Below are 26,232 nucleotides of genomic sequence, written 5' to 3'. Positions count from 1 at the left end.
CTCTGCCTCTCTCTCTCTCTCTGTGTCTCTCATGAATAAATAAATAAAATCTTTAAAAAAAAAGAAAATATCACCACATGAGGGATTAGTAAAGCTTTTAATAGCCAATAAACACATAATTTAAAGGAGAAAAGAAACAAAACATTGTGATCCAGTGTCAATTAGAGCCCACCAGGATATGACATTTGCAAAAACAATTGTCAAAACAATGCAAGAATGCATCTTAAAGTTTCTGAAGTGGAATTCAGAGACATGTCCTCAAGGAATAATATCAAGACAGACTCACTTGAAATGTGCGATGGAATGAGATTAAAGCCTCACAAATGGCATCTTACAAAAAATAACAGCTGGTCAATTAAGAGTCTAGTGTTATTGATGAGACAGCAGGTAGAGGAAGCAGAGATCCCGGGGACACCAAAAGTGTAGAAATGAGTGGTCTCGAAGTGCATCCTGAGGATACCAAGGAATTCACTAAGCTCTCAGAATCAAGGGCCTTTGATTTAGAAAACAAAACACAGAGGTCTTATTTTCATCAAGAATCCCGTTAAGTCAAATTCACCAGAATCTCCCTTACTCCTCAGTATTTTCCATCTACCAACTCCCACCTGCCCCTTAGCTATACATCCCCACTTGCCCAGGTACATTGGGAGTTGAGCCCAATGCCTGTCCCCTCACTGCAAAATTCCATCATAATGGTCCCTATACCAATTGTGATAGCCTCCCCCTGCCCTGCCCCCACCATAAAGTCCTGCTTAAAAACCAAACAAAAACAAAAAAGAGAGCAAAAAAACCATAAAGCCCACAAGGGTTCAATGAAATCCAAGTTCTGTGGTTTCAATACTGGGAAACAACTGAGAGTGGTAAAGCTTCATAAAACAGGCATTTACGAATGAACATTTAGAATTATTAAAACTGGGATCCCTGGGTGGCGCAGCGGTTTGGCGCCTGCCTTTGGCCCAGGGCGCGATCCTGGAGATCCGGGATCGAATCCCACGTCGGGCTCCCGGTGCATAGAGCCTGCTTCTCCCTCTGTCTATGTGTCTGCCTCTCTCTCTCTCTCTCTGTGACTATCATAAATAAATAAAAAAAAAAAAAAAAAAAAAAAAAACTAAGGCCACTTACAGAAGCTATAACTTGAATGGAAACAACCAGAAATACAGCAATCTAGAGACATTTTGAGAAGGGGTTGTTGTGGCTTTTGCTCTGTCTCTGACTCCTGCCTGATTTAGGGTAAATGAATTTCCCCACTGGGGATGTGGATAATATTTTTTAAAATTAAAATATCACTAAAAATTCTAATTATGCCCAAACAAAACACTGATTTTGAATGTTAATAGTTGCAATAAGAAACATACCATGTGCCCATGCGTACAAAGAAATAGTCACAGATGGTTTATTCTAAAATGGTTTTACAGCCTCCTAAAGTCACCAGTTAAGCACTTTGCCTTGCACAAAGAAGGAAAGGAATTTCTGTCACAACCATTCCCTCCCTTCACCGCCATGCAAGGGACATATCTAGACGCAAGAAGAATGTGACAACTAGTGGTATGAGATTGTCACCCACGCGCCCTCAGGACGTTCCACTTGTAAACACTTTGCATTTTTGAAAGTGTCGCCACATCAACAATCTAATGTGATTCTCATAATTGTATGAGATAGCTGTTTTTATGAACTATATACTTCACAGATGGGAAAAGTAAAACCCAGAACAGCTTGGCACGCGCTTCAGGCAGCTCATGAGTCTCAAAGTCCAGAGGGCAGAAGGACAATGGCCTTTGGGCCTCTTCTCGCAGGCGTCAGTCCCCATCGTGCCCATTGCCGTCAGGGTTATCAGGGACCTTTGGTTGCAGGCTCAGCCCAGCCTGGCTGCTAAACCCAGACGCCCAGGCAGCCCGAGAACGCGCATTCCTTCACAGGACTATGGAAGCTGAGCGGATGACTGCCACCAGGTGGCGCGCCACGGCCGCTGGGACCCCGCCGGTTGGCTCAGGAGGCTGAGCAGGCCGGCCTCACGGGAACATCCTGCCATCCGCATTGACTGCTTGGGACCCCACTTGTCAATTTATAGTGTAGTTTTATTGAGTAGCCGATTCAATATACCTCTACCGGTCGGTGTTGTGGTTTGTTTTTGTTTTTTGTGGGGTTTTTTTTTGTGTGTGTGTGTGACTACTGCGTTCTGGGTACAATTTAATTTTTTTTTTAATATTTTATTTATTTATGATAGACATAGAGAGAGAGAGAGAGGCAGAGACACAGGCAGAGGGAGAGACAGGCTCCATGCAGGAAGCCCGACGCGGACTCGATCCCGGGTCTCCAGGATCCCGCCCTGAGCCAAAGACAGGCACCAAACCCCTGGGCCACCCAGGGATCCATTGGGTACAAGTTTCTGATCATATTTCATTTCCACCTCGAATAGAGTCCTGCACCAGCATTTACATATTGGAACATATATGATTTTATCATAGCTTTTTTTCTTTTATATTACAGGTAGGCTAGCATATTGACTTTTAAAAATAATATATATAGGTAGGTTATAATCACTGAATTTTATTTCAGAATGGTAAAGGGGGTGTTAGAGTTTGTCATGGAAAAGGCACTTGGGTCTGACAAGGCTGAGAAGCACTATATTGGAGCGCTGACCTTGTCGTCTACATTGCCCTCTTGACTTTGATGATAGTTTAACAGCAACATTTAGCCTACTTCGCTCTCTCCACTTTTTTCCCCCCACCTCACACTGTGGCTGCTCCTCGAAGCTGCTTTGCGCTGCTGGTTCCACTTCTTAGCTCTCAGGGAAGCAAGCTCCCGACAGCATCACTTGGGCGCCAGGACCGTCCCAGCCATGCGTCACCCTCTCCTCAGGCTCTCTCCTGGCCCTGCTCCAGGCCCACAGCAACCCTGCCTAGTCGATCTTCACCCCAACTCACTTCTCATCTCCAACCTCCTCCAGAAGATCTGTCCAGTGAGGAGGACCTGGCTATGCTCTCTCCCCGCGGTGTTTAAAACATCCTCTTCTCTAAGTGGGGGGTATACCCTGTTCTCATGGGGTGATCTGCGCCGATTCAGCCAGAAGATCTGAAAAACAGAGGGCAGAGCTGAGCTTTTCTGCTTCTGCTGAGACAGTGCTGTGATCAACAGGGCCTCCTCCTCTTGAATATTTGTCTCTTGTTTTCCCTGAGCTGATTACTCACTCCCTCAGACTGCCTCTCACCAATTTAGGGGGGTAGGAGTGGATGTGGGTGATTTGTGAGAACACACACCACAATTATATTAACTAGCTTTCTTGCTCTGTTATCAGGCCATACCCAGATTTTCTGTTCTATTCTTTGGCCACCACTTAACCTCTTGTTAGGTTGCCACAAGTTAAACTTTTGCCATTTAAAAAATTATTGTGTATTTACTATGGATGTCAGAGGAAATAATTCTGTATGGCTTCTTTGCAGAGGCTGCTGATTTTACACTGATATTCTTCACCCTTAAATAATAACACCCCAATTCTAGGTGGGCTCATGGGCATCCAGCTAAAAGCTACACTTTCCAGCTTCCCTTGTGCCTGGGTGTGGCCGAATGACTGAATTCCGACCAATGAGATGTGAGCAAAAGTGATTATGCCATTTCTAGGTCATGCTCTTAAAAGGAATGAGTGTGCCCTCCCCTTCCCCCTTCCCCTTCTCTCTGGCCAGTATGCAAATATGATGGCAGGAGCTGAAGCAGCCACTTTGAAACACAGAGACAGTGACATATTGACAATGGCAGAGGTACTCCACCAGCTCAGGACAGCCTATCTTTGGACTACTGTGTAAGGGAGAACCAACATTCTATTTTAAGTCACTATATTTTGAAGTCTTTTGAACATACCTAGACTAAAGTATATTGTAGGTTGCACATCTCCTTTATCCAGGAACCTGTAGTTATTTGTACTTATTTGTGATTTCTTATTTCAAATTGTATATTCTGTGTCTTCCTTTTATAAAAAATTAAACTGTTAGCCAGTGGTCTAATTTTTTTTTCAAAGAACCAGCCTATAAATTTATTTATTCCAGCATGCTTAGTATTTGAAGATTATTTTTGCTTCCTTTACAGTTGAATGAATGTCATTCGATGTAAATCCCATCTATGGAATTATAGGTCACATCCTTTTTCTCCAACATTCTTTTACATTGTTCCATTGTCTCATAGCATCTAAAGTTGCTGAAGTCTGAAACTAGTCTCATTTTATTCCCCTTGGCAGATTCTCTGCTTCTTCTATCCAGACATTTGTAGTAGGATGCTTTTGTTAGGCCTAAGATTAAGGAACTTGACAAGAGCTATTCTTGTCTCAATGGTTTCTTTACTTAGTTTACCTGGAATAAAGTAAATCCCATTGTTTGCCAAATTGGGTCTTTTGTTTCAGAAATGGCTTTTTCTTTCATGTGTTTGATGACTTTTTCAATTCCATTTGTTCCCTCTTGATTAGGGACTCTAGCTGTATGTTGGGTCAATATAAATGTCTCCCATGTCATTTTCTTTCAAGTCTCCTCATCTCTTGCTCTTCTTTATCATTGAGTTCCATGTGATAGTCTCTGACCTGCTAACCATGTCATTGACTCCATTTGCTACCATGTTACCTCCATTCCTTGTGGTTTCTAATGTGACTGTCAGATATTGAGTGGGTTTTTCTTCTTCCCCCCTCCCCTTACGTCATCAGGTCTCCTTTTCATTTTATTTTGGTGTCTGATTATGTTTGTTTGCTTGCTTGTTTCATGGGAACTCGAAGGTCCCTTGAGTGCAGAGAAGATTCTTGTCAAGGACTTTATTCTATTTCCTGGAATCATTTTTTTCTCCTGATACATATATATTCTTTCAACATATCTTCCTATGGACATTCTTTGGGAGAGAAGAGTAATATCTTACATAGATCCCATAGTAGCTCTTTACTAAGAAATAGTGACTATTTTAATAAAAAAAAATTACCTGAAACCATCAGCCCTTTAGATATAAATTCTATTTCAAAAGAAAAATAATAGCTAAGCAAGTGAACTAAATAACACAAGGAAGTAACCAGACAAATCCAGAAGGTGAGATATTCTGTAGGACAACTACTTCAATTGTTCCACTAGTACGTGTCCTAAAAACGGGACTGTATTAGATTAAAATAAACTTAAGGGGAATGTGAAGTCCTAGATTGAATACTGATTTGGATAAATCAGTTTTAAGAATAATTGGAGTTAATTTAAGAAATTTTTATATGCCTCAGAAATTAGATGAGATGAGATAAAAGTATACCAAAGTACAAAGGTAGAAAGTGTTGACTAAATCATTTATGTTATAAAAAAGTTATAAACAATTTTTAGAGTAGTATCTCTCGCTCTTTCTCTCTCTCACAAACACACACACACACACACACACACACACACACCCATACCCATGGTTGTTGCAGTGATGTTGGAGGTAAGAATATGCTGCTTGTTTTTTAAACTTGTCTCTATTTTCTGATGTTCTACAAGCACATGTACTGCTTATGCAATAGTTTTTTTTTTTAAATAGTGACACAGATTTAAATGGGACAGATTTACCATGAAGATAATAAAGCTTATACTTTAGGGCCCTTTGTTCACATGGAAACTTCCAAGCCCCGATGAAGGCTTCTAACAATTTTGTATCATACTTTTGTGGGGATTTTTTATTTTATTTTTTATGTTTTAGAAATCTTTTACTGTAGTAAAATATACATAAAATTTACCATTTTAAGTGTACAGTTTAGTGGAATAATGTACACTCACATTGCTGTGCAACCATCACCAACAACCATCTTCAGAACTTTGTCATCTTCCCGAACTAAAACTGTACCCATCAAATAATAACTTCCTATTGCCCCATCCCTCCAGTATTTTTAAGTATCTCCAAAGTTGTATAAACTTTAAGCTCCACAGAACCCAGGTCCAGCCCCAACTGACAATCATATACTTGGTCATTCCTGAGCAAGCTTTGAAATGATATTTTACACTATACTGAGTGATTTTAGCCTCAAACCACAGACCGTCACCAGAGTGATCGCCAAATGTGCCCAAGCAATAATTGTGGCAGCATCAACATCTCTGCATGCACAGAATGATAAAAGTTGCAACGAGTTTCTCATATTATGGGGACATATATTTACACAACTTTCCTCCCCAGAAGTCACAAATTTGTCAGTCTTAAGGTCCCAACTACCTATAAATTAATCTTATTTTCTTCATTGCTTAGAATTATTGGTAAATAGCCTCATTATATTCTGTAAAATCAGTCTGGAAGAATAGACAGGAGTTTTATATAGTTGTATCAGCAAGTTTTAAGTCTGACTCAGTATAACAGAAAACTCAAATTTATTTCTTTCATACATAGAGGAAGTCTGGATGTACACAGTCCAGGTAGGACTAGTATGACAGTTTTATGATCATCAAGGAGCTGGAGCCCTTTTATCTTGCTATGCTACCACCCGTAGAATGCCACTTCATGGCCCAATGGGACTGCTCAGGCTCCAACTGTCAAGTCTCTATTCCAGTCAGAAGGAAAAAAATAAGGAGTGAAAAAAGTATGCCCCTTCCCACAATGTTTCCTCAGCACTTTGCACGTTGGGCTTACATCTCTGTCACATGGCCTTATCTAGCTGTAAGGGAGGCCAGGAAATGTAATTTTGATTCCAGAAACTTGTGCCCAACTAAAAATCAGGCATTCCATTAATAAAGAAATGGAGAGAATAGATATTGAGAAAGGCAAGCATCCATCAAGTGGTTTTAAAAAACATTAAGTGTGCTAGTTTTTGAGGTTTGATTGGGGGCAAGTAGGAAGGGTAGACATCTTGAAGACATTTGATTATTGCTTGGCATTTTGTTTAGAGCTGAAAGCTCACTTCCTCACAATTAGTTTCTAGACCAGGAACTAAAGCCTCTTTCACATACCACACAATTGGGCTGAACAGGAGAGTACAAAAAACAGAAAAAGTCATCTTCCCCACTAAAGGGGACCTTTGGATGTCTCAGTGGCCAAATACATCCAAACCATATTCCCAGACCAATAAGTTTGACTGTGGTAGACAAGCTTAACTTATACCAGCGTGTTAACTGCCATCTTGTTTGTACTGTGTGTTGTTTCTAGAGAAATGTAAATCTCAGAATGTGGTCTCTTGACCCTATCCTTAGAGAGTATTCCATGGAAGACATTTGTCCCACATGATAAACAGAAAAAAATGAGGAACAGGAATGCAGAAGTTGCTTTGCCAACCAGGAAGCAGTTTCAGGTACTTGACCAGGGGCAAACTAGAAGTGACCAGGTGAGGGACAGATGGAATCGGATCAGGAGAATCTTGTGACCTTTCAGCTGCCTCTCTGACTTGATAATGAAATACAAAAATATATCTTCATGCTTCTACGTTGCATATATGAGTTGTCAACTCACTTTTCCAAAGAGATCACATTTGATTTTGATTTACATCATTTGGTAAATTCCAGAATTTTGTTCAAATTAGAATACAATTTCCCCCCAAAGGGGACTTGAGCGGTGGTCAGCCTGCTTTGTTCTTTGCCCCTGACCTAGCCACAGCAGGATTTGGGCTCTTGCTTCTTCTGACTCCAGAATGAGGAATGCTGTCACTCTCTGAGAGGGGGAATATCTTGTTGATGTAGCAGAACTGCCCATCCCAGTTCTATTCCTCTCAGCTGGCACCCTCAAAAGCCAGCCTCTGGGTAAGAAACTAATTACTTGTACTCCTCCTTCAGTTTGACCTGCTAAGGGAAATAGGCCTGCAGGAGTAACCACCCAGGCGTAGCAGAGCACAGAGCAGAGCACGGAGCAGGGCCCAGCAATTCCTTCCAAAACAGAAAAGTGTCCTGCAGATAAACCAGGTCACGCGTGTTCCCATATCATGCAAGGCTCAGTAGGGCTGGGTTTTAAATAGAGAACAGCCCTTCAAACTGTTTGAGGTAGGTTGCACTAAAAGTAAGGGAAGGTTGAAAGGCAGGGAGGAAGATCGCCTCCCAGAAACCTTCCTTCCTTGTTTTCTGCCTGGCTCACCACTTTCTCAGCAAGCTCTGGGGGCACCGTGTCCCGGCGTTCTGACAGGGGCTGGGGACCATCAGGGCATAAACAAGCCCTAAAAGCACTCTGGAGGAAAAGGGAGGCTCCTCTGCATTTCCCTTTCCTGCAGGCCTGCCCTGGTTTTTTCATGATGTCATCCATTCATCATTGTGAGCTGATTGGCGGTCCCAGGCCTTGGCCAGCTGCCCAAGGCCACGAGGGAAGAGAGAGATACCAGGACAAACTTGCAGCAGGCCCCTGAGCATGTGCAGAAATGTTGTCATCGGTTCCACAGAGAAAGACTAGGTGGAAATCAAAGAAGACAGTAAAAGTCACAAGATCTTTTCCAACCTTCCCTCCCCTAAATGCCTGGGAAGAAGTCAGGGGCCTCTTGCCTGTGGATGGGGAGCCAAACCCTGGAGTGGGCCTGGGTGTAGAGGAGGGACTGCTCTGCCAGATGCTTCATTCTCCAGAATTCAACCTATTTCCTGACTCAGTGGTATTTGAAAGCAACTTTGTCCAGGTACACTTGGGTGGCTCAGAATGGCATTCCTTGATTCTCCTAACCCTGTTCCCAAGATGTGACTGGGAGCATCTGCCCCTGGGACTGGAGTGGAGTGAGAACTGAGGCAAGGAAGAGTCAGTGGGCCTGAAATGCATCTGACCCTGACTTTGCAGAGCCTCAGACAGGGCTTCTTCTGCAGGCATTTGTCATCGTGGGGACAGAGGTCAGGGGTTTTCTGCTCTCAGTAGATTTGGTCTCTGAATCCCTCAATTTGTTTCCTCCTCCAGGCTGTCAGCCCAAAGAGATGAACAAAGAGGCAGTGAAATGGGTTGCCCTTTGAGGGCTTGTAACAGAAATGCTGATTGGTAAAAGAGGAGCTGGGTACCAAAAGGGCCCCAGGCTCAGAGTCTCTGCTTTCTTATCAGGAGGTGTCATTGTGCAAGTGACCTGAGTGCCCCAAATCCCAGTTCCTTCTATTATAAAAGGAGTTGGGCCTGGTTGTTACAGGCAAACATGGGAAGCAAAGGCCTAAGTACAATGGGCACTTCTTGCATTTTTTAATGATGCAATAAAAAAAGTTTTTTTAATAAAAAATATTTATTTATTTATTAGAGAGAGAGAGAGCATGCTTGCACACAGGGGCAGCACAGAGGGAGGGGCAGAGAGAGAGACAGAGACAGAATGTCAAGCAGACTCCCTGCTGAGCATGAGCCCATCCCCATCCCCGTGCTCAATTCTAGGACCCTGAGATCACGACCTGAGCCGACATATCAAGAGTCAGCCACTTAACCACCTGTGCCACCCTGGGCCCCTTAGCGTATCTTTGTTTCCTTGCCTGCACTTCCTTTCCTGGGGCTGGGGGCGGGGGAACCCCAAATAAACAGACCTTGGGAGTTGCAAGGGATCTTACAGTGCAGCGAAAGTGCAGGAGATAATTGGGCCCCTCAAAGAATGACCTTAGGACAAGTTTTTCAAAGAAAAGCCAGGAAACAGTGTGAGGAGGAGCCACAGGAATGTGACACAGGTCAGGGAACTCCTGGGTTATGGTTCCTGAGAGCAGTTGTTAAGAGGAGGTAGTATAAATACTTTACAGGTATTTAACCAATACAGGTTTCAACAGTGCTTCTCAACAAGCGTTGATTTTGCCCACCGCCGCCAGGGGGCATTTGGCAATCCCAAATGGAGATTATATATATTTACTTATTTTCAAATGGAGATATTTTTGATGGTCACAACTCCGCGGGGGAAGGGATTGCTACTAGTGTCTTGTGGGTAGAGACCGAGGCTGCTGCTAACAATCGGGCAATGCATGCGAGAGCTCCCTCCCCCAAACAAAGAATTACCCAGCCCCAAAGGTGAATAGGCCTGAGGTTGAGAAACCCTCTGCTAGAATACACTGCTGCTTCTGCCAAATGCTCAGGCTGTGTCCGTGGGGCTGCTTTGCAGGTCAGAAAGGGCAGGAGCTGGATAGACATCTACAAAGCCTCCAACACCATGGCCCTTGGGGTAACCTCCTCTGTGCCCTGCCTGCCCCTTCCCAATATCCTCCTCATGGCTAGTGTGAAATGGCACCAGGGACAGAGCCAGACATGGAACAGACCATCTACAGCCCCAAACATCAAGCTGAAGAGGTAAGTATTGCAGATGGGAACAGAGGACGAGTAGCATGAAGGGTGGACCCAAAGCAGAGGCTGCTTTGTGACTAAACTCCAAGTAGTAAGAAGCAGAGAAGTCACTGGCAGTGACATTATTTTTTTAGACAACAGTAGCCCAAGACAAGGTGCACCAGAAGCATCAAGGCCAGGGTGGGGAAGGGCCAAGGGAAGAGTTATGGTCCACAGTGAGAAGCTAGTCAACATGCCCCTTCTTGCTGCACTCACCCCATTGAACATAGAACATCTCTCCGACTTGGGCTGAGGGGCAAGGAAGCAATGAGGTCTGGCAAATGGAGCACTGGTGGGAGACATAGGTTCTAGTCTCTGGTATCCCAATGACTCCAAAAAGTTTTTAGTCTCAAGTTATTTGCCTCATCTCAGTTTTCCTACTGGTAGAATGAGTGGAACTGCATCTCAGAACTGTGACATACAATGACATCAGACCTCTCTGGGATGAAACAGTTCTTTTGGATATTTGAGCTTCTCCAAGTAATCTGTAGGATATCTCAAGAATCTCTAGAGAGTCCCAGAAATACAGGGAAACCCTTCATTTCTCCATGTTGGCTGGGTGATAAACCTTGCCTTTATGTTCTGGGTGTTCCTATAGGAAGTACAGCTCAAATCCTTGAACTTTAGACTCTTTTCGAAGAGTAGTTAAAGCATTAGGGTCAACAAATGGACAGGCTGGACAATGCCACTCTGTGGCTGGGAAGGGCAGTTCCCTTTATGCTATCAAGAAGAAAACTGACCCCAGGCACCTTACTCCAGGGCTACCTCTCTCAAACAGGATCCCAGGGAGCACCAACATGAGAATCATGGCAGATGTCAGGGCAAGCCCCCAGACCTACTGAATCTGAGTTGTAGGGGATACCTTCAGGTGTCTGCACTTTATTTATGTATTTATTTTAATAGGGTTTTTAAAAAGGTTTTTATTTATTTAATATAGAGTGAGAGAGAGAGAGCAGGGAGTAGAGGGAGAGGGAGAAGCAGACTCCCCACTGAGAAGGGAGGCCAATGTTGGGCTCGAGCCCAGGACCCTGAGATGATGACCTGAGCTGAAGGCAGATGCTTAACTGACTGACCCACCCAGGTGCCCCCAGGTGAATCTGGTCTCCCCAAAGTTTGAGTATCACTGTGCTAAGCATTCTCTCTCCTACTCCAAAAGCCTCAGCCCTGTGGAAGACCTTTCTCATTTTAACAAAGACAGGGTTAAATCAGAAGCGATAGGGTTGCCACCTTGTGTCCTCCCTTGTGGCTCCAGGATTCTCCCATTGAAGTTTGTGGAGCTCCAGGTCTACGACCAGCTTCAGCGCATCCTGCGGTTGAGGACAGTCACTGAGAAGATCTACTATCTCAGGCTCCACCCTGACCATCCTGAGACTGTCTTCCACTTCTGGATCCGACTGGTTCAAATTCTGCATAAGGGCCTGTCTATCACCACCAAAGACCCTAGGATTCTTGTCACTCACTGTCTGGTACCCAAGAACAGCTGCAGCCCCTCGGGAGACTCTAACGTAAGTGGGCACCATTGCCACCTCCAGCAAAGTCCAGAGCTGAACTATGGAGTTCAGGTGATCTGGTATGCGAGCAACCTGGGAAGGTGATCCCTGCCGTAGGCCTTTGCTAATCAGCTTTATTGAGGTATAATTTACAACCATAAAACCCAACCCTTTGAAGAGCACAGTTCAACTTTTTCAGTAACCACGGAGAATTGTGCAACCATCACCACAAACCAGTTTTAGAACACTTCCGTCACCCTACAAATTCCCCTGTGCCCATTTGCAGTCATTCAATTGTTCCTATTTCTCTGCCCTAGGCAGCCATTGATATATGTTCAGTCTCTATAAATTCATATTTCTTAGACATTTCATATAAATTAAATCCTATAATATATAGCCTTCTGTGCCTGGCTTCTTTCAGTTAGCATAATGTTTTTCAGGCTCACCCATATTGTAGCATGAGGTCAACTCCGTGGCAGAATCACAAACTCTCCATATTGCTGAGTGGCAGGGGTGCCTGGGTGGCTCAGTGGTTGAGCATCTGCCTTTGGCTCAGGGCATGAGCCCGGCGTCCTGGGATCAAGTCTCATACCAGGCTGCCTGCAGGGAGCCTGCTTCTCTCTCTGCCTCTCTCTCTTGCTGTGTCTCTCATGAATAAATAAATAAAATCTTTTTTGAAAATTACTGAATAGCATTCCATTGTATAGATATACCACATTTTGTTTGTCCATTGGTGAACATTTGGATGGTTTCCAGTTTTTGACTATTATGAATAATGCTGGTATGAACATTTGTGTACAAGTTTTTGTGCAGACATATGTTTCATTTGTCTTGGGTAGACTCCAAGGAATGCAATAGCTGGGTCATAGAGTAAGTTTAGATTTAACTTTTAAAGATTTTATTTATTTTGAGAGAGGGAGAGGGAGAAAGGGAGCATGGGCAGGGGGGAAGAGCAGAGAGAGAGAGGGAGAAGCAGACTCCCTGCTTAGCAGGGAGCCTGACACGGGACTCAATCCCAAGACTCTGGGATCATGACCTGAGCTGAAGGCAGGTGCTTCACCGTGAGCCACCCAGGCACTCCTAGATTTAACTTTTAAAGAAACTGACAAAGCATTTTCCAAAGTGGCTACACCATTTTACATTCCTATCAGCAGTACATGAGGGTTTCACTTTCTCCATATCCTTACCAACACTGGTATTATTTATGGTTTTTAGTAAAGCCATTCTAATGGATGCATAGTGGATTTAATTTGGGTTTCCTGAATATCTAATGATGTTGAGAAAGTTTTCATGGGCTTACTAGTCACTTATATATCTTCTTTGGTGAAATATCTATTCAACTCTTTTGCCTACTTTTAAATTGAGTTTCAAAAAAAAATAAATTGAGTTTTATCTTTTTATTGAATTGTGAAAGTTCTTTGTATATTCTAGATACACATCCTTTATCAGATATATGTTTTGCAAATATTTTCTACCAGTCTGTAAGTTTCCTTTTCGTTTTCTTAATGGTGTTTTTGGGTAGCAAGTTTTTAAGTTTGATGAAGTTCACTTTATCGATTCTTTTCTTTTTTGGATCAGGCTTTTGGGGTTGTAGCTAAGACTTTTGTTCAACTGGAAGTCACAAAGATTTTATCCTATGTTTTCTTATAGAAGTTTTATAGATTTAGCTCTTACATTTAGGTCTATAATCTATTTTGAGTTACTACTTGTATATGATGGGAAGTAAGAGTTTAAGTACTTTTTTTTTTAACATGTGGATATACAATTGTCCTATATATAATAAAGGATTTTCCATTTGTTGAAAAGACTATTCTTTCTCCAATGAATTGTCCTGGCATCTTTGTCAAAAATAAATTGACCATAAATTAAGGATTTATCTCTGGATTCTCAATCGAGAGTTCCATTGATCTGTTGCTTATTCTTGTGCCAATATCACATTGTCTTGATTAGTATAGTCTTATACTATGTTTTGAAATTGGGTGATGTGCATTTTCCAGTTTGATCCTTTTTCAAATTATTTTGACTATTCTAGATCCTTTGCATTTCCATACCAATTTCAGAATTAACTTGTCAATTTCTACAAAATAGCCTGCTGGAATTTTGACAAGAATATGTTGAATTCACACATTAATTTGGAGAGAATTGCCATCCTAACAGTATTGAGTCTTCCAGTACATGAAAATGAGATTATCTTTCCATCTATTTTGATCTTTCATTTCTCTTAATAATATTTTTGTACATTTCAGTAAACATGTTCTGAATTTCTTTTATTAAGCTTGTTCCTAAGTATTTTATTATTGTCAATACTATTGTGAACTGAATTATGTTTTCTTAACTTCATGTTTGCGTCACTCATTGATGGTATATAGATACACAATTGATTTTTGTATATTAACCCTGTTCATTAGATACAGTAGTTCTTGCAAATTCCTTGGGATTTTCTACATACATACGTATGTAAATATCATCTGCAAATAAAGACAATTTTACTTCATTTCCAGTCAGGATCTCTTTGTTTGTTTATTGTCTATTGCCTTAACCAGAACCTTTAGCACCATACAATATTTATTAGAAGTGGCAAAAGCAGATATCCTTACCTTGTTTCCAATCTTAGGAAAAATACATTCAGTCTTTCATTAAATATGATGTAACCGGGATCCCTGGGTGGCGCAGCGGTTTAGCGCCTGCCTTTGGCCCAGGGCGCGATCCTGGAGATCCGGGATCGAATCCCACGTTGGGCTCCCGATGCATGGAGCCTGCTTCTCCCTCTGCCTGTGTCTCTGCCTCTCTCTCTCTCTGTATGACTATCATAAATTAAAAAATATATATATGATGCAACCAAGAGATTTTTGTAGATGTCCTTTATCAGGTTGAGGACGTTGCCTTCTATTCTTTTTTTATTCAGAGTTTTTATCATGACTGGGTATTGGATTATGTCAAATATTTTTTCTGCACCTATTTAGATGATCATGTGGTTTGTCCTTTATTAATATAGTGTCTTGCATTAATTGAGTTTTAGATGTTAAAACAACCTTGTGTTTCTGCAGTAAAAATTCCACCTGGTCATGGTATATATAATTCTTTCTATATGTTGCTGGATTCAGTGTGTTAGCATTTTGTTAAGGATTTTTTGCTTCTATGTTCATCAGTGATATTACTCTGTAGTTTTCCTGAGAAATCTTTGTGATACCCTTGCTTTGGTCTCGGAGTAGTATTAGCCTCATTGACTGATTTGGGAAGTGTTCTCTCCTCTGTTTTCTGAATTTTTGAAGAATTGGTATTACCATTTCTTTAAATATTTGGTAGAATTTACCAATATTTAAATATTACCAATACCAACCACCTGGGCACTTTTGCCCCAAGCCCTAAGACCAATTTGAGCTGCAATGTAAACTCCATAAAGGCAGTGGGTTTTCCCTGTCTTCTTAGCTGCTACATCCCTAGTGCCTGGCACATAGTTGACATTCAATAAATATTGAATGAATGATCAAATGAATGAATTAGCAGCTGGAGTACCTATGGTGGTATCACAGGCAACAGGAAAGAAAACAATTTTACCCAGGTGTAAAAAGCAGCTCAATGTAGGATTTTTCTTAGAGAAATTGATTTTTTAAGCATCCATTAAGTTCCTACAATAGATATTTGATCCCCTTACATTTAAATATAAAACCAAGTAGCAAAAACCTTATTAAAGTTTTATGAATAGACTACTCAGGAAAGTATGAAGGTATGTTAATAAGAATAGATTATCTACTAAATTATGTCTAAAGTTTTCAATGACACCTTGAGGCACCAAAGGATATTTTTAACAATACAGAAGATATAAACAAAATGAAATGGCCCCAGAATGGCCTCTCTGAGCAGCTGACATGGCAGCCCAGAGGAATAGTTCAAGTTCCAGCACTTTCAGGTCGGGACCATGATTAGGAAAATGCAGAGACCCTCAGTCCTTAACCACCTGGCTTTGCTTTTTCTCTCCATCTAGTTAGTACAGAAGAAACCCCAAGCCTCCCAGCCCAGTGAGAGCCTCATGCAGCTGATGGCCAAGGGGGAGAGTGAGGCACTCTCTCAGATTTTTGCCGACTTGCACCAGCACGATGAGTTCAGGTATATACATGCCTTAAATCAGGCCAGCCTGCCATCCCTTCTGCAGCCCAGATGGTCTGGGCCATACAATCCAGAAACCTAGTCACTTGGAAAAGGAGCAGAGGGAGGAGCATGAAATGCTGACACTCAGTATCCAGGTTTTTTTTTCTTTGATTCAGAGTAACCTTTTCCCTCATTCTCTTTGCCTTATTCTCCTCCACACAGCAAGCATGTAGGCTTGACTCCAGAGGAGGAATGTAATAAAAAATAAAAAGTAACTCTTCAATAATAAGAATAAATTAGTAGCACAGGTGGGAAAGTAAAACCTAATTTCTAGTCCAGTTCCTAGTCCTTACAGAGAAACAACTAAAATATTGTCTACTGATTGAGTTCATTTACCTACTCGCCTGGCCTCTGCTTGGACTTTACGGAGCTTCTGTGGTTGCTTTCTAAATGTATAACCTGTTCTGGAAAGCTCCATTGTACAGTCCCATTTTCTCCATGCCTGAGGAAATGTCCCTAGATGTGTAGGTGACTTAGGGTTGAGTCTTAAGTCAGACAGTATAAGACAGGCATTGAGAACACAACAGGGACCAGAAACGCAAAGACAAAACAAAAAAGAAAGAAAGAAAGAAAGAAAGAAAGAAAGAAAGAAAGAAAGAAAGAAAGAAAGAAAAGAAAGAAAGAGAGAGAGAAAGAAAGGAAAGACAAAAAGTAGAGTTGGAGGGGGTCGTCTCTTAGAGTGGTTAAGAGCTCACACAGTCCTGTTCACTGCTGTATGAGCCCTCAGGCACATTGCTTCACTTTTCTAGTCCTACATTTTCAGATGGGCAAAATGGAAATTATGGTAATGCCAACCTACCCAGATATTGTAAGAGTAAATGAACTCATACATATCACTACTTGGCATGCTTCTCAGCAGATTTAGAGACAGACATAAGGAAAGCCTCAATAAGTATTAACTTGTCTTATTAACTCAAACGTGGGCTGGAAGTAGAAAAGTATTAACACAAGAAAAACTCAGTTGCCCACTGCCTGAGAATTTATACTGGAGATTGTCACTCTGTATATCAGAACCTTACCTACAGAGATCTGTAGTTAAGAAATTTCTAGGTAAGATGTCACATTGCGGAGCTGGAGACCCCTGGACTCTAATAGAGCAAGATATAGTGAAGCAACTTCTTGACTGTCTCAAATGTTAAATCATGGATTTTTTAAAAAATTATTATTACTGTTTGAAGGATAACTTCTGTTTATATTAATGGCCAAAATTCAGTCACATGGCCACACCCAGCTACAAGGGAGGTGGGAAATACACTCATCATTGTGCATAGCCATGGGCCCAACACAAAATTAGACCTCTGTTCCCAAGGAAAGAGGGAAGAAGGGATGCTGGGGACCCATTGGCAATATCTGGCACAGACAGTTTATAATATTTCTGGAAGGTCAGAGGAGGCTAAGACCAGAAGGGAAAATAGCCACTAAATAGATGAAGGGTAGAGAAGGCTGTACAGGTTGAGGGACCAGATGAGACCTCATCCTGAGGAAGAGATTTGGTGACTTTAGAAAGAGGGAGGGAAGGCCAATGGGGAAGTGATGGTGATGGACAAATGGACGGAAGTTGAAGTGGGCAGTGGCGGAGGGCTGTGCCAGGGTCCAGGGAGCCATGGGAATGAATTCAGACTTTAGTGTCGCAGGAGCCTTAGCCTCATTTAAAACTGAGAAGTGGGATCCCTGGGTGGCGCAGTGGTTTGGCGCCTGTCTTTGGCCCAGGGCACGATCCTGGAGACCCGGGATCGAATCCCACGTCGGGCTTCCGGTGCATGGAGCCTGCTTCTCCATCTGCCTATGTCTCTGCCTCTCTCTCCTCTCTCTCTCTGTGACTATCATAAATAAATAAAAATTAAAATAAAATAAAATAAAATAAAACTGAGAAGTGACACGATCCAATCTACTTTTTGGAAAGGTCCCGTGCCACCCCCCACGCCCCTCCCACCCCACCTCACCCCGCCCCCTCTGTTGCAGTTGATTTGAAGAGAAAGGGAGTATAGGCATGGAGAATGGAGAGACCAGCCAGCAATCTAGGGCCACTGAGTCTGGGCTGTCATGTCCCAAATGGATCAGAGGGCTGTGAGAAATCGGGGGAAGTGAATTTCTGCTTCACTGTTATCTCAGTAATTGCTTTGTATGGACTTTGGTTTCTTCTCTTTAATTTCCCAGAACGGAGCCCTGAGTGATGGTTTTTCTCTTCATTCAGGCAGGTTCTAGTCTGGTTCTGGTTGCAATTATATCCATTTTTTTTGCACATTAGCAACAACAAGCAACTTACAGCAAATAAAATAAAAGGCTGAGACAAAGGACCAAACAGATGGAGTCACACCCACTCCTCCTCACCAAAAACAGCAGCATGGGCTCTGCTCTCCCCACCCCCCTTCCCCCTTCCCTATTTTTTTCTTCTGGTACTTTAATATGTGTCACACCCACCCAGTATAGCAACAGCTGGCCTTTTTCATATTTTTTTAAAGTTTTTTTTTTATTTATTTATGATAGTCACAGAGAGAGAGAGAGAAGCAGAGACATAGGCAGAGGGAGAAGCAGGCTCCATGCACCGGGAGCCTGATGTGGGATTCGATCTTGGGTCTCCAGGGTCACGCCCTGAGCCAAAGGCAGGCGCCAAACCGCTGCGCCACCCAGGGATCCCCCTTTTTCGTATTTATATCTGCCTCTAAAGTGTTTGCATTGAGAAAAATATAACTAGAAACAAGACTTGAAATGAGAGTTTCATGCTCTGTTCTTTTCCTTTCGACCTTCGTTTCCTTGATCCTGAAATGGCTGGAGCTCCAGGAGCAGCAAAAAGACACAGACCAAATGGGACAGCTCAGGTAACAGAGGGCACAGGGCACCCATTTCTCGGAGAACTTTCTGCACCACAGGTGTAGGAATATGTCCCCCTCCAGCTCCCCAGCCCAGCTTTCCTGGATCTCTGTTGTCTTTCCAGGCCTTGGTTTGAGTTCCTCTAGGCTCTTTGGCCACCGTAGTCAATTTGGCAGCGAATATCTTACCAATTTCTTTCTTTGAAATATTTTTTATATTTTTCCTCAGTTCTACTCCCGCAGATTCTACCCTAGTCCACCTTACTGCCGCATGCCCGGCCTGCTCCAATAATCTTCCACTAGTTCATTCTTCATTTACTCATTCAAAAACATGCAGTGAGCCCTTGGTAAGTGTCCAACACGGTTGAAGGCTTTGGAGTCACAATGAAAGAAAGACATTGTATTAAACCCTTTGAAAGAGTTTATAATTTGGTGGAGTCAGATGGGTAGATCCTAAAATCACAAAACCTCTCTTTCTAGGCAACATTCAAAACTCGTGCCTGGGATACCTCAGGAGCACAAAGACAGAGGCCCATCCCCACTCCCAGGAGGCTGTTGGGGAAGGCCGGGCATCTGAGTCAAGTCATAGAGAGGGAGCACAGCAAGGCTGGCCGAAACACAGGAGGCAGAGGGGATCTGTGTGAGGGAGCATGACATATTCTGGACACAGCAGCCAGTTCCCCATTTATTGATAGGTTCTAGTTTACCCCAAATCTACTCATTTCGGCATGCATGACCCTCTTACCATCTCACCCTCAAGCCAGAAGCCCTGTGCCTCCTCTTCTGCAGGCCTAAACTGCTCTGGTCAACCTTAGCTCTTCTTCCCCATGCCTTATTCATCCCATCTGCTCCCTTCCCCTGATGCTCCACCCTAAATCCTACCCATCCTTCCAGATGAATCTTTCCTTGGTCATAACTTCTTTTAAATTATTCCCTAATTGTTTCAAGGGCTTAAGTCTTATGTCTTCAACCAATATTCATTCTTTTCATGCTTCTGAATTATCTGCAGTGGCAAACACAGGGCTAGGAGCACAATGGGAATTCAATAAAATCCGTGCATCACACTACTGATAAATTATTGGTTCAGAAGGCAATGAGAATATCATGTTATATTTAGGAATTTAGGGGAATGTGTAGATCCTGGAGAAGCTCTGCCAACTTTCATCCAAACCACGGATTACAACTCAAACATCCGCAAGTGGTATAAACAGGTAGAGAGCCTAGACATCATATAAGAAAGGTTGACCTTTCTTTCATCTCCATTGTAAGTTAAATAATAGCTGGGCTGACACTTGGTTGCAGCACTGAAGAGGCTGTAGGAAGTGGTGGGGACGGTCACAACAAGAAAATGGAAGTTTCCATGAAGACTTCAATTGTCACCATGCTGGAACACAGGCCTGATGCTGCCAGATACTCTGATTTTTCAACAAAGGCAAAAATCTGGATTTTTATGTGACATACCCCCCTGCCCCATAAAAACTAAAACACAGTCTAGGCTGACACTTAGTGGGCAAACAAAACGTATCTGCAGGCCAAATTCAGCCTGGAGGCTGCCAGTTCATTTAGCCCCTGTTCTAAATGGTAAGTAGAGCTGGCCCACATTTTTCCAAACCTAGGAGTGCTTTCTCATGTCATGTGACCACTAAATACAATGATGATTCTTTAATGTTTTCACACATACATTCAATCACACACATACTCAAAACATATCCCATGAAATTATGGCTGAAGAAGACAGAGAGAATATGTCAAGCTTATTTCTAGGACTTGGGAGAACAGCTTGATTTTCAGAGTCACAAGACATGTGGTGTCATGGAAACTACCACCAGTCCCAAACTGTCCTGAGGCTGATTGAACGAATTATCCCAGTATGTCCTCAGAACCCTTCACTTTCCTTGGAACCGAAAGAACTCCCTTTTCTTTCCTTTTTTTTTTTTTTTTTTAAGATTTTATTTATTTATTCATGAGAGACAAACATAAAGAGGCAGAGGCAGAGGGAGAAGCAGGCCCCCTGCAGGGAGCCCACTGCAGGACTCCATCCCAGGACCCCGGGATCACGCCCTGAGCCAAAGGCAGACAGACGCTCAACCACTGAGCCACCCAGGCATCCCAGAACACCCTTTTCTTCTTTGACTTTGGAAGGACAGCTGTACCCCAGCCTCTGGGAACTTCTGGATGAAAAGTAAGAGAGAGCTATATTTGGAAAAGATTCAGGGGAATCTGAACCATTCAACTTCCCCATTCAGGGGAAGCTGAACCATTCAACTCCCCCATTCAGGGGAAGCTGAACCATTCAACTCCCCCATCAGTGGGGGATGCACATTCGGAGTCAGTAGTTCTGGATGGATCCAAGACTGTGCATTTCTAATGTGTTCCCAGGTGATGCCAAAGCTGTTGGGCTGCAAGCCACCCTCTGAGTAGCTGAAGCCAACTGGACCAAGAATGGGCTCTGGCTTAAGGCCATCCGGGTTCAAGGCCATTGCCAGTTCGGCTAGCTGAATCTCAGGAAATTCACTCAGTGATCCTCTCCAAGCCATGTTGTTTCTCTCCTTTTACTGGCACTGCCTTGTTCAAATGATATAATAGTTAAAACATGGGCTCTATTGCCTAGCTGCCTGGCTTTGAATTCTGGCTCTGACTCCTCATTATGTGACCATGGGTAAGTGACTTAACCTCCCTGTGTCTCAGAATACTAGTAAAAAGGCTGACCTCTCGGGCTCATTGTGAGGATTAAAAGAGTATTCATGCATGTGATTGTTTGGAATGGTGCCTGGCTCATAATAAGCACCCCATAAGTGTTGGCTATGACCTGTGAGACTGCCCTGTGAATTAAAGTTACAAACAAATGCATTCCCTTTTTGACCTAGAGAAAGACACTCCCAGCGAAGACAGCATCCCTTGCACGCGTGACCTCAGTTGGAGAGATTCATTCACTTATGGAGAGTGGGAAAGAGAGAACCCCTCTGGGCCCCAGCCCCTTTCACTCCTCAGCACCCTGGCAGCCTCCACCAGGCCACAGCTGACCTCACACATAGGTACCGTGATGGGAATAATCTGATTGCCTTCCTGGGACAGCCCTGGAGTCCCATCTCAGGCCTGGGTTCAGGTCCTAGTCCTGCGGGTGATTCCAGGAGGCTGTGGGTGGGAGTGAAGGGGTGCCTACCAAAGCCACCTCAATCCTCTTTGCTCCTGCTCTGTTCTTCTCTACCTCCAGCTGAGTTGAGTGAAATCCTAAATGTGGCAGCTCCCTAGAGGCCCCTGGGAGTTCTTGCAAGAGGCCCTGAAGCCATAGAGACCTGGACAACACTGTTGTGGCTAGACCTGCTTTCTCCCTGGTGGGGGGATGGGGGGCGCTGACTCCACAGAGTGCCTCTGGGCTCTTCCTTTGAGGGAGTGGGATGCTGGTTCTCCCTTTTCCTTTCCAGAGCTCTTGGGGGAGCCCCAATCTTCTATTGCAGAGAGTGAGAAGGAACTAGGCCAGAAAGAGTTGGGTGGAAGTGATACTTCTCTGGAGCCCAGCCCTTATCTTTGCATGTTCCAAAGGTTCATCCATCCATCCATATATTCATTTGGCAACCATTCATTAGTGCCAATATGTGCCTCTGTTTGACCAGAGATAGATCCCTAAATAAAGTAGGAGTGGTTTGTGTTTTCTCAAGTTAAATAATAATAATAAATTACCAACTCTTACAGAATACCTGTTATTAATAGTAGACAATAAAAAAAATTACCTTAAGTGTCTATGTGTCCAGAGCTTTTGAGGCAAGCTATATCTCATGGGACACCTTTCTCTCCTACACTAACAGGAAATTCTATTTGAGCCACCCTTTTGCACTGGGGAGAATCTATGCAGCCCTCACCAATACCACTCTGCAGCATTCAGCTTTCTGAGGGACTCTGGATGTGGGGGAGGAGAAAGCTACAACTAAGGAAAAACCAGAATCATCTCACGCTGACAGCATAGCCTTTCCTTGGAAAACCATTTGGGAGCATGGCTCCGGGTAAGAAGCATTATTCCAGCATGTAACTCCAGGTCCACGCCACCACCTATCACACCTCGCCTCCGTTACCACCGCAGGGTGAGCATGAGAAGATGTGCTCTCAGAAGGGCTATGGCCAAGAGATGGAGAGAAGGAAGGAAATGAACGTAGGACCGAAGGACAGGTGGGAGAGAACAAAGCGGAATGAAGAGGAGGTAGAGGGAGGAAGTAAGACAAGAGGGGAGATCTCACGGAGAGGTGGTGACAGAAGAAAACAGAACAGCCCTGAAGGAGAAGCTGAGGAGGACAAGAGAAGAAATAGACCATTGACAGATGCCTCCCTAAGCTTCTATTTATCTAATTTAAAACTTGAAAGTAAGGCCATATATCAAAACAGATGTGTTTTCTTCTCTGTGCCAAGTACTCTGGATAACTATGAGAAGGCTAAAAACCAATTCCACCCCACGGCCTCTCCTGAAGCTTCCTTTTTTTTTTTTTTTTTTGCCAGTTTTGTAGTTATTAGTCCCTTATTTTATTTTATTTTTTAAGATTTTATTTATTTGACAGAGAAAGAGCATGAGCACAAGCAGGGGGAGGAACAGAGGGAGAGGAAGCCCGATGTGGGGCTCCATCTCAGGACCCTGATATGATCCTAGGACCCTGAGATCATGACCCGAGGTGAAGGCAATGTCCAACTGACTGAGCCATCTAGGTTCCCCCCTCTTCTGCTTCAAGTTTTGCACCCTCTTCCTTAGCACATTCCCTAACTTGGACTTGCTAGCCTGACCCTGGTGTGTCGAATGAAGGATTGGGTTTGAGGCAGCAGAAAGGTTCCTGCAAGAGGCAGTGTAAGACAAGGCGGGTGAGGTAGGGGGACTTTTATGGTCAAACTTTCTCTTTTGTCTCAGTTCTACTGACACTTGCTCAATTCGCATTGACACCCCCTTTAAATGTTGACATAACTTGTTAGTGCTTATTAAACCAGGGATTTCACAGACAGGAGGTACAGTCTCAAAACAGGTAAGTCAGAGGTTCCAGGCTCAAAGTAAATGTAAAATCAGCGGTTCACAGATCAAGGGAGTCACAAAGGACTGTCTAGCCTCTTTGTTTACAATGTATAATATTTCACATTCAGTAAAAAAAGACTATGAGCATTTCAACCAACCTTCTCATTGGAAAGCTTTTTTATTTTTTATTTTTTTGAAAGATTTTTAAAAAGATTTTTATTTATTTATACATGATAGACACACACAGAGAGAGAGAGAGAGAGAGAGAGAGAGAAGCAGAGACACAGGCAGAGGGAGAAGCAGGCTCATGCAGGGAGCCCTACATGGGACTTGATCCTAGGTCTCCAGGATCACGCCCTGGACCAAAGGCAGGCGCTTAAACCGCTAAGCCACCCAGGCTGCCCTGGAAAGCTTTCTTAGATGTCCTGCTCTGATTTAAGATATCCTACGAGGGTTTTTTCCTTCACTGGAGTAATTTAAATGGTTGGAGGGCTAAAAAGTAAGCTCCTGGATCACCATCACTTTTTCCAAGGATGAGTTTTGTCCTGATCCTTGGTGATTTCGATATTTACCTAGATGATCTCTCCCACACCCCAGGTCACTATTCTTTGAGCCGCTGCCCCAAAATCCTGCCCACTATACTCATCAGCCACTGTGATTTTACCCTGGAGTTTGTTGTTAATAACTGCACCCCACCCCATGACTCCCACTTTCCAGCTCTACCACCTCCTGTCTTTCCCTGAGCCCAATAATTCTTCCACCCACTAATCCCACAACCTATTGTTCCTGCTGTCTTTTCACTGTCCCTCACTCTCCCCATGTCCTCATTTCCCTCCCCTTCAGCCTACATTCTAGGATCAGTTATTATTATTATCATTCTCTCGCATGCACCTTCAACACCTTTGTGTCTCTTCCACTTGGTTCTATTTACTTGGCCAAGTTCGACTCTCCACCAGCTCCAATGCCTGCATCACGCTGCTAAACTTGCCTGGAGAAAACTGTGATGTACTTCCCAGTCTTATCTCAAAGTCATAATCTCCAGCCTCAGGAGGGTCCTCAATATAGCCTGGAGATCATACTATGCCCACCTCATCTGTCCTCTCTGCTGAATGGCTGCTTCACACCTCCTCTCACCTCAAACCCCCAGTGCCTGCTGATGACCCCAGCTTCCTTTTTCACTGAGAACATCAGCAACAGAAAGGAAACTTCAAGCTCTCTCCACCATGTCCACCACTTACCTGGATCGAGACCCATAGATCTACCTTCTCTCCTTCTCTCCTTGCTACTATGGAAGAACTGTCTCAGTTCTAAGCAAAGTCCAACTCTTCCCCTTTTGTACTAGATCCCATCCCATCTCTTCTACCCAAGGACATTGCTCCAGAAATTCCCCCTTTTTCCTACATCAATTTTTTCCTCACTCTTAGACCCCTGTCATCAGCAATACACTGGTATTTCTCCTAAACCAATTTCTTCCATTTAAAAATAGAAGAAAATAAAACTTCTCTTGGCCCTGCTATATCTCTGCTCCAATTTTCTCCACCCTTTTTTTTCTTTTCTCCACCCTTTTGAAGTAAACTCCTTGAATAGGTTTCCAATCTTGCTTCCTATTCTCTCCTGAACCCCTCTGGTATGTTTTGGCACCCACCACCCCACCAAAGCTGATCCCCCACATTGCTAAACCCAATGGCTAATCATTCCTCATCTCACTGTTACCAGCACGCGACATATGTGACTACTCCTTTCTCCTGGAAATGCTTTCTTCACTTGGCTTCTAGAGTACTACACTCTCCTGGCTTTCCTCCTTCACTGACTTTTCTTCTCAGTTTTCATTCTCATCAATACTCTCTACCATCTCCAAATCAAAACTCATGGTTACATACCACACATAAACCAATTACTCCCACATTTATATCTCTAGTCCAGAACACTGTGAACTCCATAGACACATATCCAACTGCCTACTTGACATTTCTAGTTGAATATCTAATAGGCTCTCAACACGTCCAAAACTAACCTTTCAGTATTATCCCTCAAGACCTGCTCCTCCCAAGGTCATCTCTATCCTAGTAAATGGCAGTTCCATTTTTCTACTTTCTCAAAACTTTGGAGTCATCCTTGACTCCTCTCTTTCTCTCTTCCCCATTTCCAACCCACCAGGAAATCCTTTCAAACTACTTTCAAGATATATGCAGGATCTGACACTGCTACCACTCTGGACCAAGTCATCATCATGATTGTCATCACCTGGATTGTTGCAAAAGCCTCCTAAATGGGTGGGTGGTTTCTGATCTCACCCTCTTTGGTCACATGTAACCCTTTAAAAATCTTAGATCATGTCACTTTTCCACTCAAAACCTTCCAATGTCTTCCCATCTTATTAAAGTAAAGCTAGCTCTGAAAGAGATAAATCGCAATACATCAGTGGCATTAAATAGCCAATAGAAATTCATTTCTCAGAAAAAGTCCAAAAAAAGGTGTTTCTGTTCAGTGAACAGTTTTTTTAACAGGAACCTGGGCTCCTTCCATCTTGTGATGTACCGTGGGTTCTAGGGTTACCACAGTAAGAGAAAGATCTTGAACAAAGGCACATGGCAAG

At 43.2% G+C, this 26,232-nt stretch overlaps 1 protein-coding gene and 1 long non-coding RNA gene across 23 annotated transcripts; one reads left to right on the top strand and one right to left on the bottom strand.

Annotated features, from left to right (window-relative positions):
- Positions 1-2,527: 2,527 nt before the first annotated feature.
- Positions 2,528-3,640, bottom strand: LOC125752426 (uncharacterized). The gene is made up of 2 exons (XR_007401925.1): positions 3,399-3,640; positions 2,528-3,072 (listed from the first exon to the last, which is right to left on the bottom strand). It is a non-coding gene; the product is annotated as an uncharacterized LOC125752426 (long non-coding RNA).
- Positions 3,629-22,739, top strand: GARIN1B (golgi associated RAB2 interactor 1B). 22 transcript variants are annotated; one of them, XR_007401921.1, is made up of 9 exons: positions 3,629-3,796; positions 8,162-8,554; positions 9,983-10,167; positions 11,453-11,705; positions 15,676-15,797; positions 18,609-18,658; positions 20,596-20,831; positions 21,029-21,308; positions 21,517-21,655. XR_007401921.1 is itself a non-coding variant. In XM_049093376.1 (8 exons), exons 3-8 carry the CDS (start codon positions 10,031-10,033, stop codon positions 22,467-22,469), a joined length of 750 nt encoding a protein of 249 aa, XP_048949333.1. In that variant the 5' UTR covers positions 3,634-3,796; positions 7,552-7,700; positions 9,983-10,030; the 3' UTR covers positions 22,470-22,739. The 22 variants fall into 22 exon arrangements, 14 of the variants coding, with proteins under 14 accessions (XP_048949329.1, XP_035554522.1, XP_035554523.1 ...); XR_007401920.1 differs by having other exon boundaries at positions 18,603-18,658; XR_007401922.1 differs by having other exon boundaries at positions 3,630-3,796; positions 18,615-18,658.
- Positions 22,740-26,232: the final 3,493 nt, after the last annotated feature.

The sequence above is a fragment of the Canis lupus genome, chromosome 14 (genome assembly GCF_003254725.2).
Source record: "Canis lupus dingo isolate Sandy chromosome 14, ASM325472v2, whole genome shotgun sequence".
NCBI classification, from domain to species: Eukaryota; Metazoa; Chordata; class Mammalia; order Carnivora; family Canidae; genus Canis; species Canis lupus.
Note: the sequence above shows the minus strand (reverse complement) of the source record. Positions and strands in the feature narration are given on the sequence as shown.